General features: G+C 45.5%; 1 protein-coding gene across 1 annotated transcript in view; it reads left to right on the forward strand.

The window, feature by feature from the left end:
* The window catches only part of LOC308490796 (serine/threonine-protein phosphatase 4 regulatory subunit 1-like), a gene marked incomplete at its 5' end in the record, with an annotated part of 70,389 nt that overhangs the window by 38,220 nt on the left and 13,558 nt on the right, over positions 1-18,611 (forward strand). The window contains 6 exon segments of the mRNA XM_081033424.1: positions 3,139-3,285; positions 11,635-11,742; positions 12,545-12,610; positions 14,547-14,705; positions 15,252-15,436; positions 16,514-16,944. Of these exon segments, the coding sequence (XP_080889550.1) occupies positions 3,139-3,285; positions 11,635-11,742; positions 12,545-12,610; positions 14,547-14,705; positions 15,252-15,436; positions 16,514-16,944 (1,096 nt within the window).

An 18,611-nucleotide genomic window follows, 5' to 3' on the forward strand; every position in this document is an offset into this window, starting at 1 on the left:
TCGATTTGCACTGTTTGTCAGTCTTAGCTACTTTTGGGTTTTGAAGACCCCTTTCTTGGATGCCCACCTGGCATTTTGTGGAGCCCTGCCCGCCAGTGGGATGGACAGGTGACCAGGACATGCTCGCTGCTCCCTGGAGCGCATCAGCAGGCACCTCTGCCCTGGTATCGTCCTCACACTTCCCTCTCTTGGCCGCTAAGACTGTGATGTCTGTGACAGCACCCATTGGGCATACTGTGCCCCAGATCACAGTCCAAGCCCCCCGTCTGTTAGGTCATTCGTTCCATAGCCACCCTGTAAGACAGGCACCATTCCCATCCACGTTCACAGAGGCAGAAACCGAGGTTCCAAGGGGCTAAGTCCCTTGCCCAGGATGGCCCAGCTAGTAACTGCAGAACGCAGATTGGGGTGCAGCGTTCAGACCACTTCCGTGCCACCTGTTGGGCTCTCAAGTGTCCTCCCTGCCTCCTCCCTTCCTCCTGCTTGTGTCTCCCGCAGTCTCCGTCCCCTGCCCTGGTCCTCACCTGCCCTTCAGGTGCCCTTCAGGACACCCAGGGTGTCCTCGCCTTTTTCTTACAGTGCCAGGGTTGCCTTGGGGGGCTCATCTACTTCCATGGGCCGGGGAGACCCACCTGCATGTGGACACCAGGCTGCTGTCCCTCACCCACGCCTCTGGAGTGCGTGAGCCCCTCCATCTCCCAGCCCCCGGACGGCTCTCCCTGGAGATCCATTGGACCACACAGAGCTCACAACTCCACACCTAAACGTTTCTCTTCACCCTCCATCCTACTTATCCGTCCATTTTCTCCATTTTGGTTACTAAGAGCCTGAGGCAAGGACATGAGTCATCTTTGATTTTCTGTGATCATCTTCAGTGATTTGCTCAGCTCTCTTCGGCAACGTCTGTCAAACCCACCCACCTTTCTGTCCCCCAACCCCCAAATTCATGCCTGAGTCCGAGCCAGAGGCATCTCTGCTCGGGAGCCCCTCGCCTGTTCTCTCAGCCTTCACAACCACTCGAGGTTTCTAAACTATTGTGCTCACTGAAGCTGAGTCTGATCTTGTCACTCCTCTGCCAACCCTTGGGGCCCACCATGGCCGCAAAGGTCTTCGTGGGATACTGAGACCTTTTGCACCCTGCCTTCAGCTGGCCCTTCAGCCTCCCGCTCTGCCACCCTGCGCGGCCACCTCGCTTCTGTCAGCAGGACATTCATGCATCAGCAGAGTTCTTCTCTCTGTACCCCTGAACACGCTGTCCTCTGCCCTGCCCTTGCTTGTCTGGTGTATCAGTGTCCTGGGCTGGCCGGAACGAAGTTCCACAGACTGGGTAGCTTCAAACAACAGAAATTTATTCTCTGGAGACCGGAAGTCCAAAATCAGGCTGTCCCGCGGGTTGCGCTCGCTTTGCGGTCTCCAGGGGAGAATCTGTTCCTCGCCTCTTAACAGCTTCTGGGGGCTGCAGCTTCCTCGGCTCCTGGTCACATCCATCCAGTCTCTGCCTCCGCCTTTACATGGCCGTCTTCTGTCTTCTGCCTTCTCCTTGTGCCTTTCTCTTGTAAGGACACTTGGAATAGCATTTAGGACCCTCCCTGCTAATTCTGGGCATCTCGAGATCCTGAACTTAGCCACATCTGCAAAGAACCTTTCAAAAGTCACATTCAGAGCTTCCAGGGATTTGATGTGGGCAGAACTTTTGCGGGCCACCCTTCACCCTCAGCAGGCTTCTGACTGCCCCTGACATCTGACTCCATGTCCGCTCAGGGGTCCCCTCACCTTACCGCCTGGAGCGTCCTGCCAGCTGCTGGCTGGCATCCCGAGACATCGCCTGGAATGAGTCCTGTAGTAAGGTGGCTGGTAGGTCTGGCTTGTCTGCTCTGTGGTCCTCGTGTTCTCTGTTCCTGGCATGTGCCAGACACTCAGTAAGTGTTTGACACCTCAGAGTTATTGGGGGCTTTCGCTGCCTCCCGCTTGACACCCGAGGCTGTCACCCAGGCCTGCGATATTGCCTTTCCTCTCTCACCGCCCCACCAGGATTGTGGCAATAGCTCCCTTGCTAACCTTTCTGCCCTCAGTCTTTGATCGTCTCCGATTTCCTCAGCCCCCCACCTTCCATCACACCAGTGCTGGAATGATCTTTCTAAAATACGGTTTTCATCCTGTCTCCTGTTCAGAAGCTTTCATGTTGGACTGCCTCCGGGGTTTCAGGCTCCCAGACTAGCTCTCTTCTATAACGGGCTCTTGCTGCTCTTCTGTGACCCTCTACACACTTCGGGTCTTCTTGCTATTTTCCTGCTTTGCCATCGCTGCGATGAGCTGCATATTTTGTGAGTTGCTCTATAATTTGGGATTTTCCGAGCTTTCATTTCCCCCAGAATGTTTTCTCTCCAGCGTCCTAGGATCCCTGTAGGTTCTCGTGCGTGCTCGCCCCGTGCGGACTGCGGAGAACAAACAGCCCTTCCCCACCTTCCTCTGCCCTGAGGAGTCCATATTGTCTGGTCCTGCCACATAGTGCTCTTCCCTGGGCCCTGCGCTGTGGCCTCTGTCACAGCAGACAGAATTCGTGCCCTGGGCATGGTGTGCTGGGGTTTTATAAAATGGTGGCAGGACTGTGCTGTGTTTTCCTGTGTCTTTGTCTACGGAGGGGAAATTGCACTCCATGTATCAGCATGCTTCCTCAGGGTGCACTGAAGGACGAAGGACAAGTCACCGTGGTACCCACCCTCCACGTTCACTCTCTGCAGCGGGAAAGACAGGCGGCAATGTGTAGTCATGGAGAAAAAGTGTGTATGCATATGTGTGTGTGCATGTGTGCTGTGCGCATGTATGTGTGTGTGGAGAGATCTGGGGCACAAGTTGTGAAAGCAGAGTGCCTAGCACTGTTAGGGCACAGATGGGGCCTGACCTGATGGGGTTCGGGGCGCAGGGACATTGGCCTGAGAATGGAGGAACGGGAGGAATTGGGTAGCGGGCATGTGTATTCTAAGGCCTGGGGAAGGAGGTGTGACCGTGACCGAAGGGCTGCAGCCCTGTGTGGTTCACGCCACGGGCAGGGAGGCGCTCGGCTAAGGAGTTTGGCCTTGATCCTGAGAGCTCTTTGGTGTGTTCTGTGTTTAACCTTTTCCCTTTTTCCTCTTCTAGGTTAGAAAATCAAGTCAGGAAGTACTCTTGATTCTTCTGGAACAAGATCTAATTTTCCAGCACGATATTGAAAACAAAGTGTGTCCAATCCTGCTAGCGCTCTCTGCCCCAGACAGTGACAACGAATATAAAGCAGAAGCCGTGAACGTAAGTCTGTCCCGGGACGACAGCCCCACGCCTTGGTGAACTGTCCCGTAGCTGGGCGTATGCAGGATTCGAAGTGTCACATGACTTCAATGCTGGTCCACACAACAAGGTAGCTGGTGATTTGGCCTCAGTCGCAGAAGTTCGCAGTTCAGATCTGAGTATGTTTTGAAAGTGATTGTCCTTACGTCAGCAGTTGTTTTACGAAGGCAAAGCTTGGGCAGAGTTGAGGCAGCTGGCTTAGAATTCTGCGGGGCAGGATGCTGAGATTTGTCAGTGGGTCATGGCCTTGTTTCCCAAAGTAAGGAACCCAGGAGCTGTGGGAGGCGACCTTAGGCGCTGCTAGGACAACGAAAAGAAAATTTAATAGACACATGTGTTTTACAGATTTGGACAGACTGAAGTAGGGATGTCAGCAAGTAAGAAAGAGGCACTCTGAAGAATGCAGATGTGGCCAAAACGTTTACAGCGGTTTGGGAAATGCTCTGTTAAAGTATTTGTACTTACATCAGTTAAAGGAATAGTCTAAAGACTAAATTTCTTGTGCTTTTAACAGTTAATTTTATGGTATGCTTGGCTTTGTTAGACTCTGGACCCATTTTGAAGTGATTGTATAATCAAGGACTTTCTACTTGGTTCTGGAATTCTTGTTCATAGACTAGTTATGGAGGAGCCAGTGCTGGCTTGTACTTATCGCCCTGAGACCAAGACTCCCCAGCTTGTCCTTTGTGGCTCAGGGGAGGGTCAACCAAGGCCATCTTCTTTTGTAGCTGCTGTTCTCATCGGTCTCCACTAACCCTCGTAGGTGATGTGGGCAGGTGGTCCTTTCTGTTTATGTTTTAGACGTAAACAGCCCCAGGATTATTTCAGCATTTTAGGAAAATGTGTACCTAAGGATATAAAAAATCATAAGCCTTCATTATGAGTACAATAAGATATGGAAGATAGTTGTTTTCTTGGTTGGAAAAGAGTGACGTTACCGAAAGGAATTCTTTTTCTAAGTGTGGAAACATTATACACACACCATGGAGCTAAAAATTGTATTACAGCATCAGAACATTCGGCAATTATTCTTCGTTTATGTAAAAGTTCTCCTCAACTATGAGTTAGAGGTCTGGCTTTTTAAACTAATTTAATATTTTGCATATTCCATGTTTATAAGATGAATCAAGCTGAAGAGTAATTGATTATTAAAATTCAAATTCTCCAGGGTTCTTTTATAAATTCCAAGTGTCTCTGTAAGAAATTAAATTTATTTTGCAAAATGAACCTGGATAATACATTTAGTTGGGGTGTTTGGCAGTCGAGCAGTGGACTTTGCCAACTAGATCGTCTTTTTTGTTTGAAAGTTGGGTAGGCAAGTTTCCAAGGTTAACAACTGACAACCAAATATCTGATCCCTAAAGACTGATAATACCATGAAAAATAATGCTGACGGCATTTTTGCATGATTTTTATTTTGTTTTGTTTCCAACCACTCCATTCTTGTCAGCAATATTCTTCCTCTTCTTTTTTTTTGTGGTGAAAATATTTGGAAAATATAACAAGCCTTCGAAAAGCTATCACCACAAATCACTTGCAGAACAAATTAGTTCACATAAATTGTATTTTTCATTTAAAGTGAGTTCCTGACATCATTCTTCGAATGTCTAAGCTTTCAAATGTGGCTGCAGAGAACAAAAGCAGTCTTGAACCCTCCCCAGGCCAAGACACATCTGGGATTCAGCGTGTTTTTGGAGGAGCCCCACGGAAGCAGATCTGGGGTGTCTTGTCTGGCCCATGCCTTCTTTGGCCAGATTCAGAAACTGTTCTGTCTTCCTTCCCTAGAGCCCGAGGGTTTTGAAAGGGACTCTCTTTGGGCACCCAGGGTCATGGAGCCTGTTGGACACTGTTTTCCTTTTAGCTAGGAGGTGACACTGTTGAAAACAAAGTGTGTCCAGTCTTTGAACATTTGGGTAGAGAGTAGATTTCATTCTTTAAGGGAAAGAAGGCCGCGTGTGATTCACAGTGCCCCCAAAGGAGGGCAGGGCTCCCTGGAGCTTGTCTGTGAGTAACGCCTCCCCCACACTGTGGGCACTGACGTGTGCTTGTGAGGAGCTGAGACGTGAGGGAAGCAGCACATTGGGCTGCTCTCACGCCCTTGTGTTTGGGGCTCTCTTTGCAGCCATATGGTGTTGATGTGGCGTCCACATGTACATAAATAATGCATTCTCAGAACAGTGCTGTTCTGAAGGAATTACTTCTCCCTCTGAGGAAACGGCCGGCCTCGGTACACAAAGTGTGCATTTCTGCATTAGACTTGCATTCTCGTCAGAAGTTACAACCAGCTGCTTCTGATGCCAGCAACCCCCGTGCGGACGTGGGTAGCAACATCAAAGAGCCACTGAAACATGTCATGGGCATTTTTAAGTGGCGCTGTGCAGAACAAAGCACATCCTGGTTTCTTACATACACACGCATTGTGTTTTGTGAAGTCTTTTTAGATATGCCAGGCAGTGTTAGTGACTCCCTTCTTCCTGCATTCAGGAGGCATGGTTCATATCTGTCTTCTGCTGTGTAGCAACCGAATTGCGAGCTTCATTTGTTTGTTTATTTCTCCTTCCAAATGGTAAGCTTCTTAAACACAGGTGTCTTTCCCCCATCGGCACCCAAGCACAGGGCCAGGCCCAGAGCCAGCACTCAATGAATGTTCCCTGTTGATGGCATGGATCGGCAGAAACTCGAGTCGCCGTATCCTATAATTACATCCAGACAGCACGAACAGGCCACCAAGGACCAATTCCAGCTCCTCCTGCTTGCAGGAGGGCTGTGCGCATTCTGAGATTACAACTAATTGTCAGAAGCCCATTTTTCTCTCCCAACATGTTTTCACATTAAGGCTTCCTCATTTTTTTTTTGTCGTCATTCCTGTTTTTCAGCTCATTTTTTATCTGTGCATTTCTTTAAAAAGAATGTTGGGGTTTCGTGCTATGAAGAATAGTTGGCTCCAAGCAACTTAGTGAATTGAAGATCGTCATGCCATACAAGTGGTTCCCAGGGCCACGGGAATACCATTTCTTGTCACTTGGTATGCTGACTTTTAATGGTTCTGGATTTGTTTTATACCGGTGGCAATAAGGTCATGTGGTTGTAGCAGATGGCAAGGGGTGGGTGGACATGCTTGGTCCCCTTGGCCGTTACTCTGGACACAGAAGCCCGGCTGCCACTCGGTGCGGCTCTGCCGAGCCTCCGATCAGAAGTTATGTGTCCTCTGAGTTTGGAGGACACAAGCCTTTTCCTCACTCGTGCGGTGGGGACAGCTCTCCACACTCCCCTCCTGTCTGCTGTGTGCAGACTCCAAGACGAATGAATAGCGGCTGGGCTGCTAAGCCAGGACCTTTTCATGAAGCAGGAAGAGTAGGCTTCAGAGACAGGAAGTTCTCCCTTCCTTCCTGCCTTCTTCCCTTCCTTTTCCTTTTTCTTGGGAGAGTGGGAATTGTTCTTAAAAATTTGGGGGAGTCATTTTTCATTTTGTTTTCATTTCAAACTTGTACAAAACTTGCAGGAATGAACTCCTATATACCCTTGCTCCTTAGTTTATATTTAGTGCCATTTGTTTTATCACGTTCTCTCTCTTCACACACGTGCGCATGTGCATACACACACATGTGGATATATACAGATACATGTATATGTTTTTTTTGGCACTATTTGAGAGTAAGTTGGAGACATTGTGCCCTTTACTCGTAAATGCTTGAGTGCATTTTTCCTAAAAGCAAGGAAATTCTCTCTTAAACAACCACAGCACATTGATGAAAATCAGGAAATTTAGCACTGAAGCAATGCTACTGTCCCATCCACGGTTCATGTTCAAATGTTGTCATTTCTCCAGGACCCTGTCCAGGATCACACTTGGCACTGAATTGTCACATTTCTTTGGTCTCGTTTAGTCTGGAACAGATCCTGAGTCTGTCTTTGAATTTTGTAATGTTAACATGTGGGAGGATTACAGGCCAGTTCTTTGGTAGAAAGTCTCCCCGTTTGTGTTTGTCTGATGTTTCCTCATGATTAAGATTCAGGACCCGCAGTTCTGGCAGGATGTCATAGAAGTGACGTTGTGTTCTCGTGTCACGTCAGAAGGCCTGCGAGTTCAGAGCACCCTGGTATTGGTGATATTAACTCTGGTGACTTGGTCCAGAGAGGTGACACCTGCCAGGTTTTGCCAATGTACTGCTTTCCACTCTGGCAGTAAGAAGGGGAGTTACTTTCAAACTGTGTGAGTATGCTTTTCCTCCCATTTGAACGTGCTAGGATTAGCCTCCGTTGATGGTTCTAGTTGACATTCTTCTCTGAAGAGTGTTCCTTTCTCCATTATTTGCTAACGTTTTGTTGAGGATTTTCCCATCTATATTCAAGAGGACTATTGTAGGCAATTTTCTTTTTCTATTATGTTTTTGTCAAGTTTTAGAATCAGGGTTATTGTGGCCTCAAAAATTGAGTTGGGAAGTATTCCTTGTTCTTCTATTTTCTGAAAGATTTTGTTTAAGATTGATGTTATTTTTCTCTTAAATATTTGTTTGAATTCCCCAGTAAAACTTCTGGTTCTAGGGTTTTCTTTGTGAGATGGTTTTTGATAACAAATTCAATTCATATATGGGACTATTGAGATTTGTTAATCTGTGTATTGGGTTAAGTTGTGCATTTTAGAGAATTTATTAATTTCATTAAGTTATTAAATTTATTGGGATAAAGTTGTTTACAGTATTCCTTTTTCCCTTTAATGCCTGTAAGGTTTGTAGTGTTACTCCTTTCATTTATATTGGTAATTTGAGTTTTTTTCTCTTAATGATTTTTTCTTTCTTGATCAGTCTTGCTAGGGATTTATCAATTTTATTAATATTTTCAAAGAACCAATGTTTAGCTTTGTCAATTTTCTCATTGCTTGTTTTGTTTTCAGTTGGTTTCTACTGTTTATTTCCTTCCTTCTAATTACTTGAGATCAATTTGCTTGTGTTTTTGTAGCTTCTTAAGGAGGAAATAGTAATTTTAAGCCTACCTTCTATTCCATTTTAAGCATTTAAAGTTACACATTTAATGTTTAAATCTTTGTGATATGTTGACCCTTTTATTAAGAAGTGACTTTTTAAAAATCTCTCATAGTAGCCTGTATCTTGTAGTCTGCTGTTATACTACCATCACCCGTCCAGCATTCTTACGCTTAACCGTTTGTCATAGTATATTTGTTTATATTGTTTTACTCTCAACCTTGCATAGTTTACATTTAAAGTATTCCTGCTTTCGTTATCATATAGTTGGGTCTTGCTTTTATATTCAGTCTGACAGTTTCTGTCTTCTCATTGGAGTGTTTAGTCCATTTATGTTTAATGTAATTATTGATTATATTTGGATTTAATTTTGCAATTTGTTATTTGATTTCTATTTATCTCATCCGTTTTTGTTCCTTTGTTAATTCTTTCCTGCCTTCTTTTAGGCTAATTGAGTATTTTTGTGGTACTGCATTTTAATTCCTCTACCAAGGATTTTCAAAAAACATCACACCTTGTAATAATGTAGTTCCACTCACCCCCTCCTCCTTTTGCCATTGTTTTCATATATATTATGACACATACATTATATTATGAACCTGGTAATATGGTATTATAATTTTTGATTTAAACAATTGTGTCTTTTGAAGAAATTACAAAAAGAGAAAATACATATATCCTTTTTTACCCACATTTTTACCATTTTTTGGTGCTCTTTCTTCCTTTTCTGGACCTGTTCCATGTGGTATCATTTCCCTTCAGCCTAAAGAACTTCCCCCAGTACATTTTTTCAGTTTGGTTGGCTGTTAATGAGATCTCTCCATTTTTATCTGGAAATGTCTTTATTTTCCTTCATGTTTGAACAGTAGTTTTAATGGATATAGAATTGTGGGTTGACGGGGTTTTCTTTTTTTTTTTTTTTTTTTTTGGGGGGGGGGGTTTTCTTTATTGTTTTTTTTCTTACAGCACTTTAAAGATATCCTGTTCTCTTCTGGAGAAGTCAGCTGTCATTCAAACTATATTCTTATATATGAAGTATCCTTTTTTCTCTGGTTGCTCAGATTTTTCTCTTTATCTATGTAGAATGAATGCTCATCCTGCTTTGTGTTTATTGAACTCCTTGGATTTGTGTCTTGATACCCTTCACCTAATTTGGGAAATTTTTGACTGTTGTTCCTTCAAGTACTTTTTTCCTGTGCCATTTGCACGTTCTCCTTTCAGTCTGGGGTTTAGATTACACAAAATTGGGTGCTTGATATTGTCCCACGGATCTTTAAGGTTCTAGGTGTTTTTTTTGTTGTTGTTGTTGTTTTGTTTTGTTTTTTAAGTCATTCTTCTGCCTGATGTTCAGATTTGATCATTTTTCTTGATCTATCTTTGAATTTAGTGACTCTTTTTGTCATCTCCAATCTGCTGTTAGGCCATCTATTAATTTTTTTATTTCAGTTATTGTGCTTTACAGCTCTAGAATCTCCATTTTGACCTTTTTTTCTAGTTTCTAATTCTATGTGATATAGCGATTCTTATATGTTCTTCTTTATACATGTATTTTCCTTTTAATCTTTGAATATATTATAATAGCTCCTTTAAAGTCTTTGTCTGGTAGTTGTGACATTTGGATAATCTTGATGTTGATTTCCATTGACTGCTTTTTAAAAAAATTATGGGTCATTTTTTTTCTGTCAACACATAGGTAGTTATTTTTAAATTGAGAACCAGACATTATAAATGATACTCTGCAGAGGCTTTGGATTCTGTTTTATTTCTCTAAAGTGATTTTTAATGTAGCAGGCAGTTATCATGTCTAATTCCAATTCCCAACTGTCTCCTTTGTGGTGAGCAGCCGAACTCTGCTCAGTTTGTTTAGTTTCTGGCTGCTGCTTTTCTGCTGGGTCCTCTGTGAGCTCCCCCATACATGTTTTAGTTTAGCAGTTAGCCAAAGATCTCCACAAATTGTATACACAGATTTTGGACCATACTTGTAAATCTATCTCATTGCAGTTCATCTTTTATGAATAGCCTTCCCTCCATTTTTTGCCTTTTGTTTGCTCTCCAGTGGTTGTTTATTATGTTTTTTCAAGATTCTGTAATTGTTATCTGCAAGAGGGGTAAGTCTGATCAAGCTACTCTGTTATTATCAGAAATCTTGATTCCTTTTTATTGTTTCCATTTCTTTGATGAGATTTCCTATCTGCTCATTCATTATGGCCATACTTTCATTTTAGTCTTTGCATAAATATACAATAGCTGTTTTAAAGTCCCTTTGAAGTCTGCTAGTTCTAATACCTGTGTCTTCCTTGGATTTGTTTCTACTGATATTTATCTTGAACATAGGCCACATTTTCCTATTTCTTCTCATGTCTGTGAATTTTTTATTGTCTACTGTACCTTCTTGATGAAACATTGTAGAAACTCTGGGTTTTGTTATTTTCCTTGATGAATGTTTGACTTTGTTCTGGCAGATGCTGTTTTCCCCTGCAGTAGTCAGCAACTGAAACCACTCCATTCCTTTTGCCTTCAAGCTGTTACATTTCTGTCTGAACCTCATCATCTCCTCTGTACATGCATGATTTTGAGATCTGCCAAGGATTAGAGTAGGATTTAATCACAGGCTTGGGGGCTCTCCCTTTTTCATCTCCCTCATTCCTTCCTTCCCAGGAAGGAATCTCTACCCTCACTTGCCAGCTGCTCTGGCAACCTGTCTCTTAAAGCAGTAATATCGTATGTAAACTTTGCTTGATGTCCAGCTACCCTGCATAGCCATGCAGAATGGAGGGTGCCCCCAGGCAAAAAAGAAATAGCAACCCAGTGTCGTTCCTTTAGTTTGGGTCTGTTCTCCTTTAGTTTCCACCAGCATTTGCTCACTCTCCAGTGCCCACAAGTCAGTTTTTATACTTTGTCCAGCTATGACTCTATGTCTCACCTCACTACTATTTGGTTTGGGCCATATTACTTAACCTCTTTGAATGTTAGTCTCCTCATGTGGAAAAATGAGGATAAATGATATGCACGTCATAGGCTTTGGGAAGGCAAAATGAGTTGTTAATGCACGTCAATTGTTCATTTGTGTATTGGGTCCATGGTGGCTACCTGGCAAATGATAACCCTTGAGCTTCAGACACAGTCCTTATCTGAGTAAAACTTGGGAAATATTTGGCCTTGTAATGATCACATAACTTAACAAAACTCAAAAGAAAGTGCTCTCTGTTTTCGTTTCTTGGATATCTTGGCAATATTTTGAATATTAGCTTTTGGAATCTAGTTAGTGATACGTGAGACACATAAGCGTTGGTATTTCCGGTGACCCTGCTTTTCTTGTTATTTGCAGATCATCTGCAAACTGGCTTCCATGCTGAGCAAGAACACAGTTGAACGCCTGCTGCTCCCGCGATTCTGTGAATTGTGTGGTGATGGGAAGCTCTTTCAAGTTCGGAAGGTGGGAACATATAGTTTCAAAACTCAAAAAATTCAAAATTGATTCCTGTCAAGTCTTTGGACTTCCTCAGTAGACACAGTCTGGAAGGAAACTGTGGCCAGTGTGAACTGTGTTAGGAAAACCTCTGAACAGTGTTGCCAGTTTTTACTGCAATTAGGGACTGCATAGCGACCTGGAGATGAGATTGTGTGGGAGTTAACCTGTTGCTCTCAGGCACAGAGGGTGGGTGAGGGGGCCTTGTTGGCTGTGGTTAGGTGCCATTACCCAGATGCCAAGGTCTGTCATTCTCTGGGGTGATTTGCTCCAGAACCCACTTATCTTTTCTGTACTTCCAACTCCAGCCCTGCCGCCTTCCCTTTTAGTTGCTTGTCACTTAGTTGTCAAATTCGTCCTTGTGAAGGCTGTGCTGCCCCTTCCTGAACAGCCTCACATCCCACCTGCTGCATAAGGGGCCATCTTCCCTCTGGCCTGTTGTCACGGTGTGCCTGCAAGAAGAGAGCTGTCATTTACCATGCAGAGAGCATGAAGGGTCTTTGTCGCTCTATCACTAACCAGATGCATTATGTGCTGAGATCCGTTAGGAGCCAGAAAGTCCTGGAATGGGGTTCTCTGTTGTAAATCTGCTGTTGCCGTGCGTCAGAGGCACCTGGGGGGTGCTGTGTGGGCGATGGGATTGGGAAGTGCTTCTTAGCTGCCTGACAGAGGAGTGATTGCCTTCCAGGCAGGCTCCTGCTTGTTAGTTTTCACCATTTGCGAAGACAAAAAGCTGAGAATAATGGGTATGCCTTTTTCCTTTTTTAAGGTATGTGCTACAAATTTTGGTGATATTTGCCACGCCGTTGGACAAGAAGCCACTGAGAAATTTTTGGTATGTGAAGTTTTGCCACTTGTAATTGCTGATGCACTTGTTAGGGCACTTTTAAAATCAGTTGTAAAGTTTTGTATTCATGAATCTGTTGCTTTGGAATGGCAGCTCAATTTTGCATTGATCAATTTCAAATTTCTTGGCTTCTGAAACTAATGTTTCTCATGAACATGAGGCAGCTGGTCTGTGGAACGGAGCAGAAGCCACCCAGTCCTCCTTCCTGTGGCCTTTTGCTGTTGCTTCTGCACCGCTCACTTTCCCCCAGTCTCTTCTGTCTAAGCTACTCTCTCTAACCCTTCTCAACTGCTTTTTCTAGAACCCTGTCCTGCCACCTCACTCCTGGACTTCAAAACCGGTGGGATTGTTTCTTGGTGTCCAGGCTAACACCCAGACCCTATTGGCCGTTCAGGTCCCTTCAGAAGTAGCCTTCCTGCCTCACCTCCAGTCACCTTCCTCAGGCCTGAGCCTTCACTGCCCTGGCCTGAGCAGGTCTGCCCTTTGGCCATGTATCTGAATGATGGGGCGGGCAGGAGGGGGTAGGGTCCAGGAGCCTGCATTTATGGTACATTTCCTCGAGATTCTGCGGCATAGCAGGGGAGGGCACCACCTCCTCGCCAGCAGGTGACTCTTAGCTCCCTTGAGGCTCTGTGTTCCCACACCTCCACGCCTCGCTCACGACTTCCCCTCCCTCCAGTATCAACCCTACTCACATGTCAGACCCAGCTTGTCTAGACTCACATACCCACTGTGTCAGTGCACATTCGGTTCTTCCTTCCGTGGGCGTGGGGTTCACGCCCACGACAGTTGTTCAGCGTGCTTGGATGTCCCTTAGCACACCTTATTCTATTCTGGCTGATGTGGGCTTTCTGTGCCATTATGTTCACCTTAGCTGCCCGGTACCTGGCACCTACAGAACGATGCCCACAGTCAGTGCCTGCAGCTTTCATGTGACGGGACGTACTACCTAGTGGCTGGGACTTAACCTCAGAAAGTACAATCTTTAAATTGATTTTTAGATTTAAGTTCAGAAGCTCATTTTATTTCATTTCAAGTATAAGCCATGTCAACATAGTTCTAACCCCAAAATAATTTTTGGTGGGCTGTCGCTTTGAATGTACAGTCAGTGTTATCTTCCACTTAATGTATATGAATGAAGAACAGCAGTGGCCAACATACTAATCTTTCTGTAGCTGGATATTCCCATGGTCACATATTTCCATTTATGGGGCATTTTGGCTGATTATTTTACGTTAGGATATTAAAAACAAAGCCTTATTTTTAAAGGATACATTTCAAAAGAGGATATAACCATGACCTTTATAGAGATATAAAATGAAGATGTGTGAACGATTTTATTTAACTCATTTATTAATGAGGGAACCAGTAAGATATGACAGTTGGTTTAATGGAGAGATCTGAGTATCACCTTTACGGTCAGACCTAGGAATCCTGAAGTGAGCTCACAAACAGGTTCAATGCTGGTGGCATCCAGGTTGGTAATGTTTGCATTTCCGTGGACAGGAATTATTTGCATTACTGTCAGTTTTGCACAGTTTGCCTTCTATCACTAAAAAACCCTAGTCAGAGACCATGGGACCTGGATGGGTGAGCTCACTGGGATATCCACTAAATTTTAAACTCATTCACAATATTTTTCTATAATCACAGCAACGAGTTCCAGTCATTCTGCCTTTTGGGTTTTTTCCTCTATTATCTTGTTCAATTTAACTAAGTCATTTACTAGAATTAAGGTAAAGGAAATGTTGCTTTATTCTACTTGTCATAATTTCTATTTGTTTCAAATGATTCCTTTTAGGTTAGTGTATAATTTCCCTTTTCTTTGTCATTTATGGGTGTGCCTTAAGTACATCATTGAACAGGCTCTGCCCTTCCTCAGGGTAAGCAGATGTGAGTGGCACGATTTTATTTGCTTTGGTAGATCCCAAAGTTTTTTGAGCTTTGCTCGGATAACGTCTGGGGGATGCGAAAAGCCTGTGCAGAGTGCTTCATGGCTGTGTCGTACAACACGTCCCCCGAGGTCCGCAGAAGCACGCTCTCCCCGCTCTTCATCAGACTGGTCAGCGACCCCTGTCGGTGGGTAAGTGCGGGCAGCCCGGCCTCACGAGTTAGGCCCTGCGTCGCTCCTGGGCTTGGGCCTCGGTTTTGTCTCTTCAGTCACTGACTGGCATGTTCAGGCCTCGTGAGGGTCAGGGCACCCAGAACCACAGACGCCAGGGCACGTAGTAAGACAGTGGCATACTCCTTAACGTTTGTAGTGAGAATAGCACAGAAATGGGAATTGAGAAGGAGAAAAGCATAACTGAATTTTTACCTTTTCTGTTACCATCATCCACATGCCAGGAATGATCCGTGAGGTCTGTTCAGAGGCCTTGGAAAGTCTGCAGTTATTTGATGTGGAATTAATACTCTGGAAGACTAAAAACTACATGATGGTGCTAAATTTTTCCTTATTTTCTGTTGAAAAATAGTTTCTTTGGAATTGAGGCAATGCCCTAGAGAGCAGTAAGTCTGCTTAGATGTAGTTTGATGGACAGGGACAGGCGTGGGGAGCCGCCATCTGTTGAGCCTGGGGTCAGGCCTGGCAGACGCCGAGTTCACCAGGCTGTTCTCTCTCTGGTTTCAGGTGCGCCAGGCTGCCTTCCAGTCCCTGGGCCCCTTCATTTCCACCTTTGCAAACCCCTCCAGGGCTGGCCTATACATTCGAGAAGATGGCACCCTCAGTATCCGGCCTCCGGCTCAGGACGCAGAGTCCGATTTCACCTGCGGGTCACCCGGTGCTGGCAGCTGCGGTAACACTTCCGCAGCCCGGTAAGCTCCGACCAGGGTCGTTTCCAGGATCCCCGCCTCACCTCGAACGTCCACCTGAAAGTCTGGCAATTATCTTGTCTGGTGTTTTAGTAACAGTGACCTGCTGGGCAAGATGGAATATTAGAGCTTTAATTATGTAAAGAAGCAAAAAGTAATTGCAATAATGATTTTGAAACATGACTACTGGGTTATAAATAATGAAGCTACTGTGTCTCCTAAATTTAGATAAAATATTCATTGAGAATAGTGATTAAATAACCGATAAAAAAATTTTTCTCTTACTTTTTGATTAATGAAGGTCTTTGGATAATTGACATAGGGAAATGTGAAGTCTCCTAAACGTACTTTTGTGCCATAGGGTAGTCTACACGTACACATAACAGTGACATTCCTGAGCCACCATTGGTAGACCGTACACTGCTTTTCTAGCAAGTTCTAGAGATTGATCTTGGGTTTTTTAATATCTTCTCTCTGAGGATGATGGGTACACAATAAACAGACCATTTGAGGTAGTTCACAAGCCTCTCCCCATTGTTACTATTCTACGGGAGCGTGAGAGTTGGTCATTCACAACCCACACAGTGCCAGTCCCTTCTGAGGTTGGTGCGCCCTTCTCTCCATCCTTCTCCACCAAGACTCACTGAGTTCCTGCTAGATGTCAGGCCCATGTGTAGCGTCTTCCTCACCAAGACTTTCTGACTGGTTAACTACTAGGCCGCACCTCCCAGCTCCGGCCCCTTTTATTTTCTAGTGGCTGCCCCTTGATGGAAATGCTAAGGGGCTGCTGCTGAAGGCGTATCAGCAAAGCCAGGGCTCATTCGCTGCCTGAGCGTAATGGAGGGATTGGCTGAACCTCCGTGTGGTACTTTCACGGCACATCGTACTCCCAGGGGGGCCGAGAGGGCCAATTGGACCTCTTCTACTCTCATGAGGTTACTACCTGTGGCACAGCAGGCCAGGTGGCCCGGTGCAGGGGAGGGAGGAGCAGGCTTGTGAGGACGTGAAGCTCATGTTTTCCCATTTGACTTCCAGTCTGTTATAAGGTGCTAAAAGTGTGCTTCCCTCAATTTAACCTAGTTCAACAAAGCCGGTGCAGATAGAGCCAGCTCTGCCCACAGAAACCAGCAATTTCCTGTGTGTCAGGAGCTCCTCTCATGGCCCAGTGGAAAACCCAATGGAAGACTCTGTCTTTGCTGGAGCTGAGTTGGCCAGGCTTTCTTCAGAGGCCGGTGATATTCACACCCTCCCCATCAGCAGCGACCCTGGACCCGGTTCCTGGGCCTGCTCACGGAGTCCCGACGACGACGTATTCAGTCATTTCCTTTATTGGCGAACTCCCCTCCCCGACATCAGCAAGGACCTAGAGCTGCTTCTGAATGAGGCGGTGCCGCAGGAAGAAGGCAGCAGCAGACCTGAGACTGTGCACAACGGCTGTGTGGCCCGCAGCGACATTCAGAAAGTCCTTGACAGTTTGCAGGAGCATCTGATGAGTGACCCCGATGTTCAAGGTAAGTGCTGTCATCGTAGCTACAGAGCAAACTGGTGCCCCTGGGTGTGCGTCTGCCCGGCCGGCCGTGCTGCCTACATACACGTGCGCGCTCGCACGTGCTTCCCTTGGTTTGCCCGGTGCACATGTTGCGGCCAGACCCTCAGGATCTCTCTGTGCAGGTACCTGCAAGGGTTTTGCCTCCTTGTTTTGTAGCCGAGCAGGTGTGAAGTCAGTTCTGATACAAAAGCAGACCGCTCTTGGGCTTCTGTGTCACTGGAAATTTCGTCAGCTCCTCGGACAGTTTCAAACCCTCCGCCCCACTGTAACGCCTTTCTAGTTAGGAACTGCTGAGGACTGCTCCTTGTGGAGCCTGTTAACTCGGCCCTGAGCTGAACTTCAAGATTTTGGTCTTTCCGCAGCCAAGAAAAAAAGCCCATATTCTTCTCTGGGGTATTTTTCATTTTCTGACTAGTGAGCCCCCCGAGCGTCTGATCTGGGAGCCAGGCCCTGCAATCCATACCCGTTATTACGCCTCTTCTTTCTCTGCACAGCGCTCTATTTGTAGTCTTCCTTGAGTTGGGGAAATGGGAAAAAAACAACACTTGCTTCTGTTGCAGGGTAAAGATTTGTGAAGCTTTCAGGAAAGGAAATGTGAAAATCCAGTTAGTCCTGTGATTCTTCTCTGTCTTTAAATGTATAAAGGAAATTAAGTCACTGTTTGCTGAAGGAAAGAGCACAGGTTACACATCGCTTCTAATACCCATAGACGAAGGTCTAGTTTTGGAAAACGTATTTCTGAAGCTGCATTCATTTCCATGCCGGGACCCAGGCTGGGTGCTGGGGCCGCACGTGAGGCTTTGTGGTCTGGTGGAGGGGATTGTGTGAACAGCTGCGCGGCCTGGAGTGTGACAGGGGCTGGGTCAGGAGTGGGCATGCATGCTGTGGACACACAGGGCAGGACGCCAGTCATTTCTGGGGACAGAGGAAGTGTCTGGGAGGAGACCTTGGAGAGCAGGTGACATGTGATGTGGGCTTCAAAGGACAGCTGGGAATCTACTGTCTAGAGAAGTTGAGGGACGAGTCTCAGAGGTTCTTTCAGTTTGTAAAATCTTGCGTGTATCTGCATACTTCATTTCTTTATAGGAAAGGACTCACAGCTTACATTAGTGCTCAGGGGGATCTGTGACCCCAAGAGGTTCAGAAATAAATGACGTCTTAGGTATTTGTGAGCTGGGAATGTTGCTTAGGCTGTTGGGAAGGGCCTGGTGGTCTACACTGAGACCCTTACCCCAGGCACAGTGGGGAGCTGGCTCCAAGCTCCAAGCATTTTAATCTTGGAGGTCTCAAATTCAACCAATAGGAAATAGAATGCAGGAAGGGGTGTGTGCGTGTGTGTGTGTGTGTGTGTGTGTGTGTGGTGGAGATGGCAGTCACCCTACTTTATCACTGACTCGGTGGAGCTCCTGGACATCAGCGTTCAGTAACATTGTGTTGTCTTTCTGTGAAAAATGATGGTGTTGAACTCTGATTTCCCACCTGAGGCGTTTCTAGCTCAGATCTGAGGCACGGTGCGTGGCCAGCGTTGAGTCCAAATGGTTAAGGTTTGTGGCCGTAAGCGTCACCACCTCACTGAGAGCTCGCTTTGGAAGCCCAGAGCACGGCTGCTGTAGGGACAGCCGTGGGCAA

The sequence above is a fragment of the Rhinolophus hipposideros genome, assembly GCF_964194185.1.
Source record: "Rhinolophus hipposideros genome assembly, chromosome: 22".
Classification (NCBI taxonomy): domain Eukaryota; kingdom Metazoa; phylum Chordata; class Mammalia; order Chiroptera; family Rhinolophidae; genus Rhinolophus; species Rhinolophus hipposideros.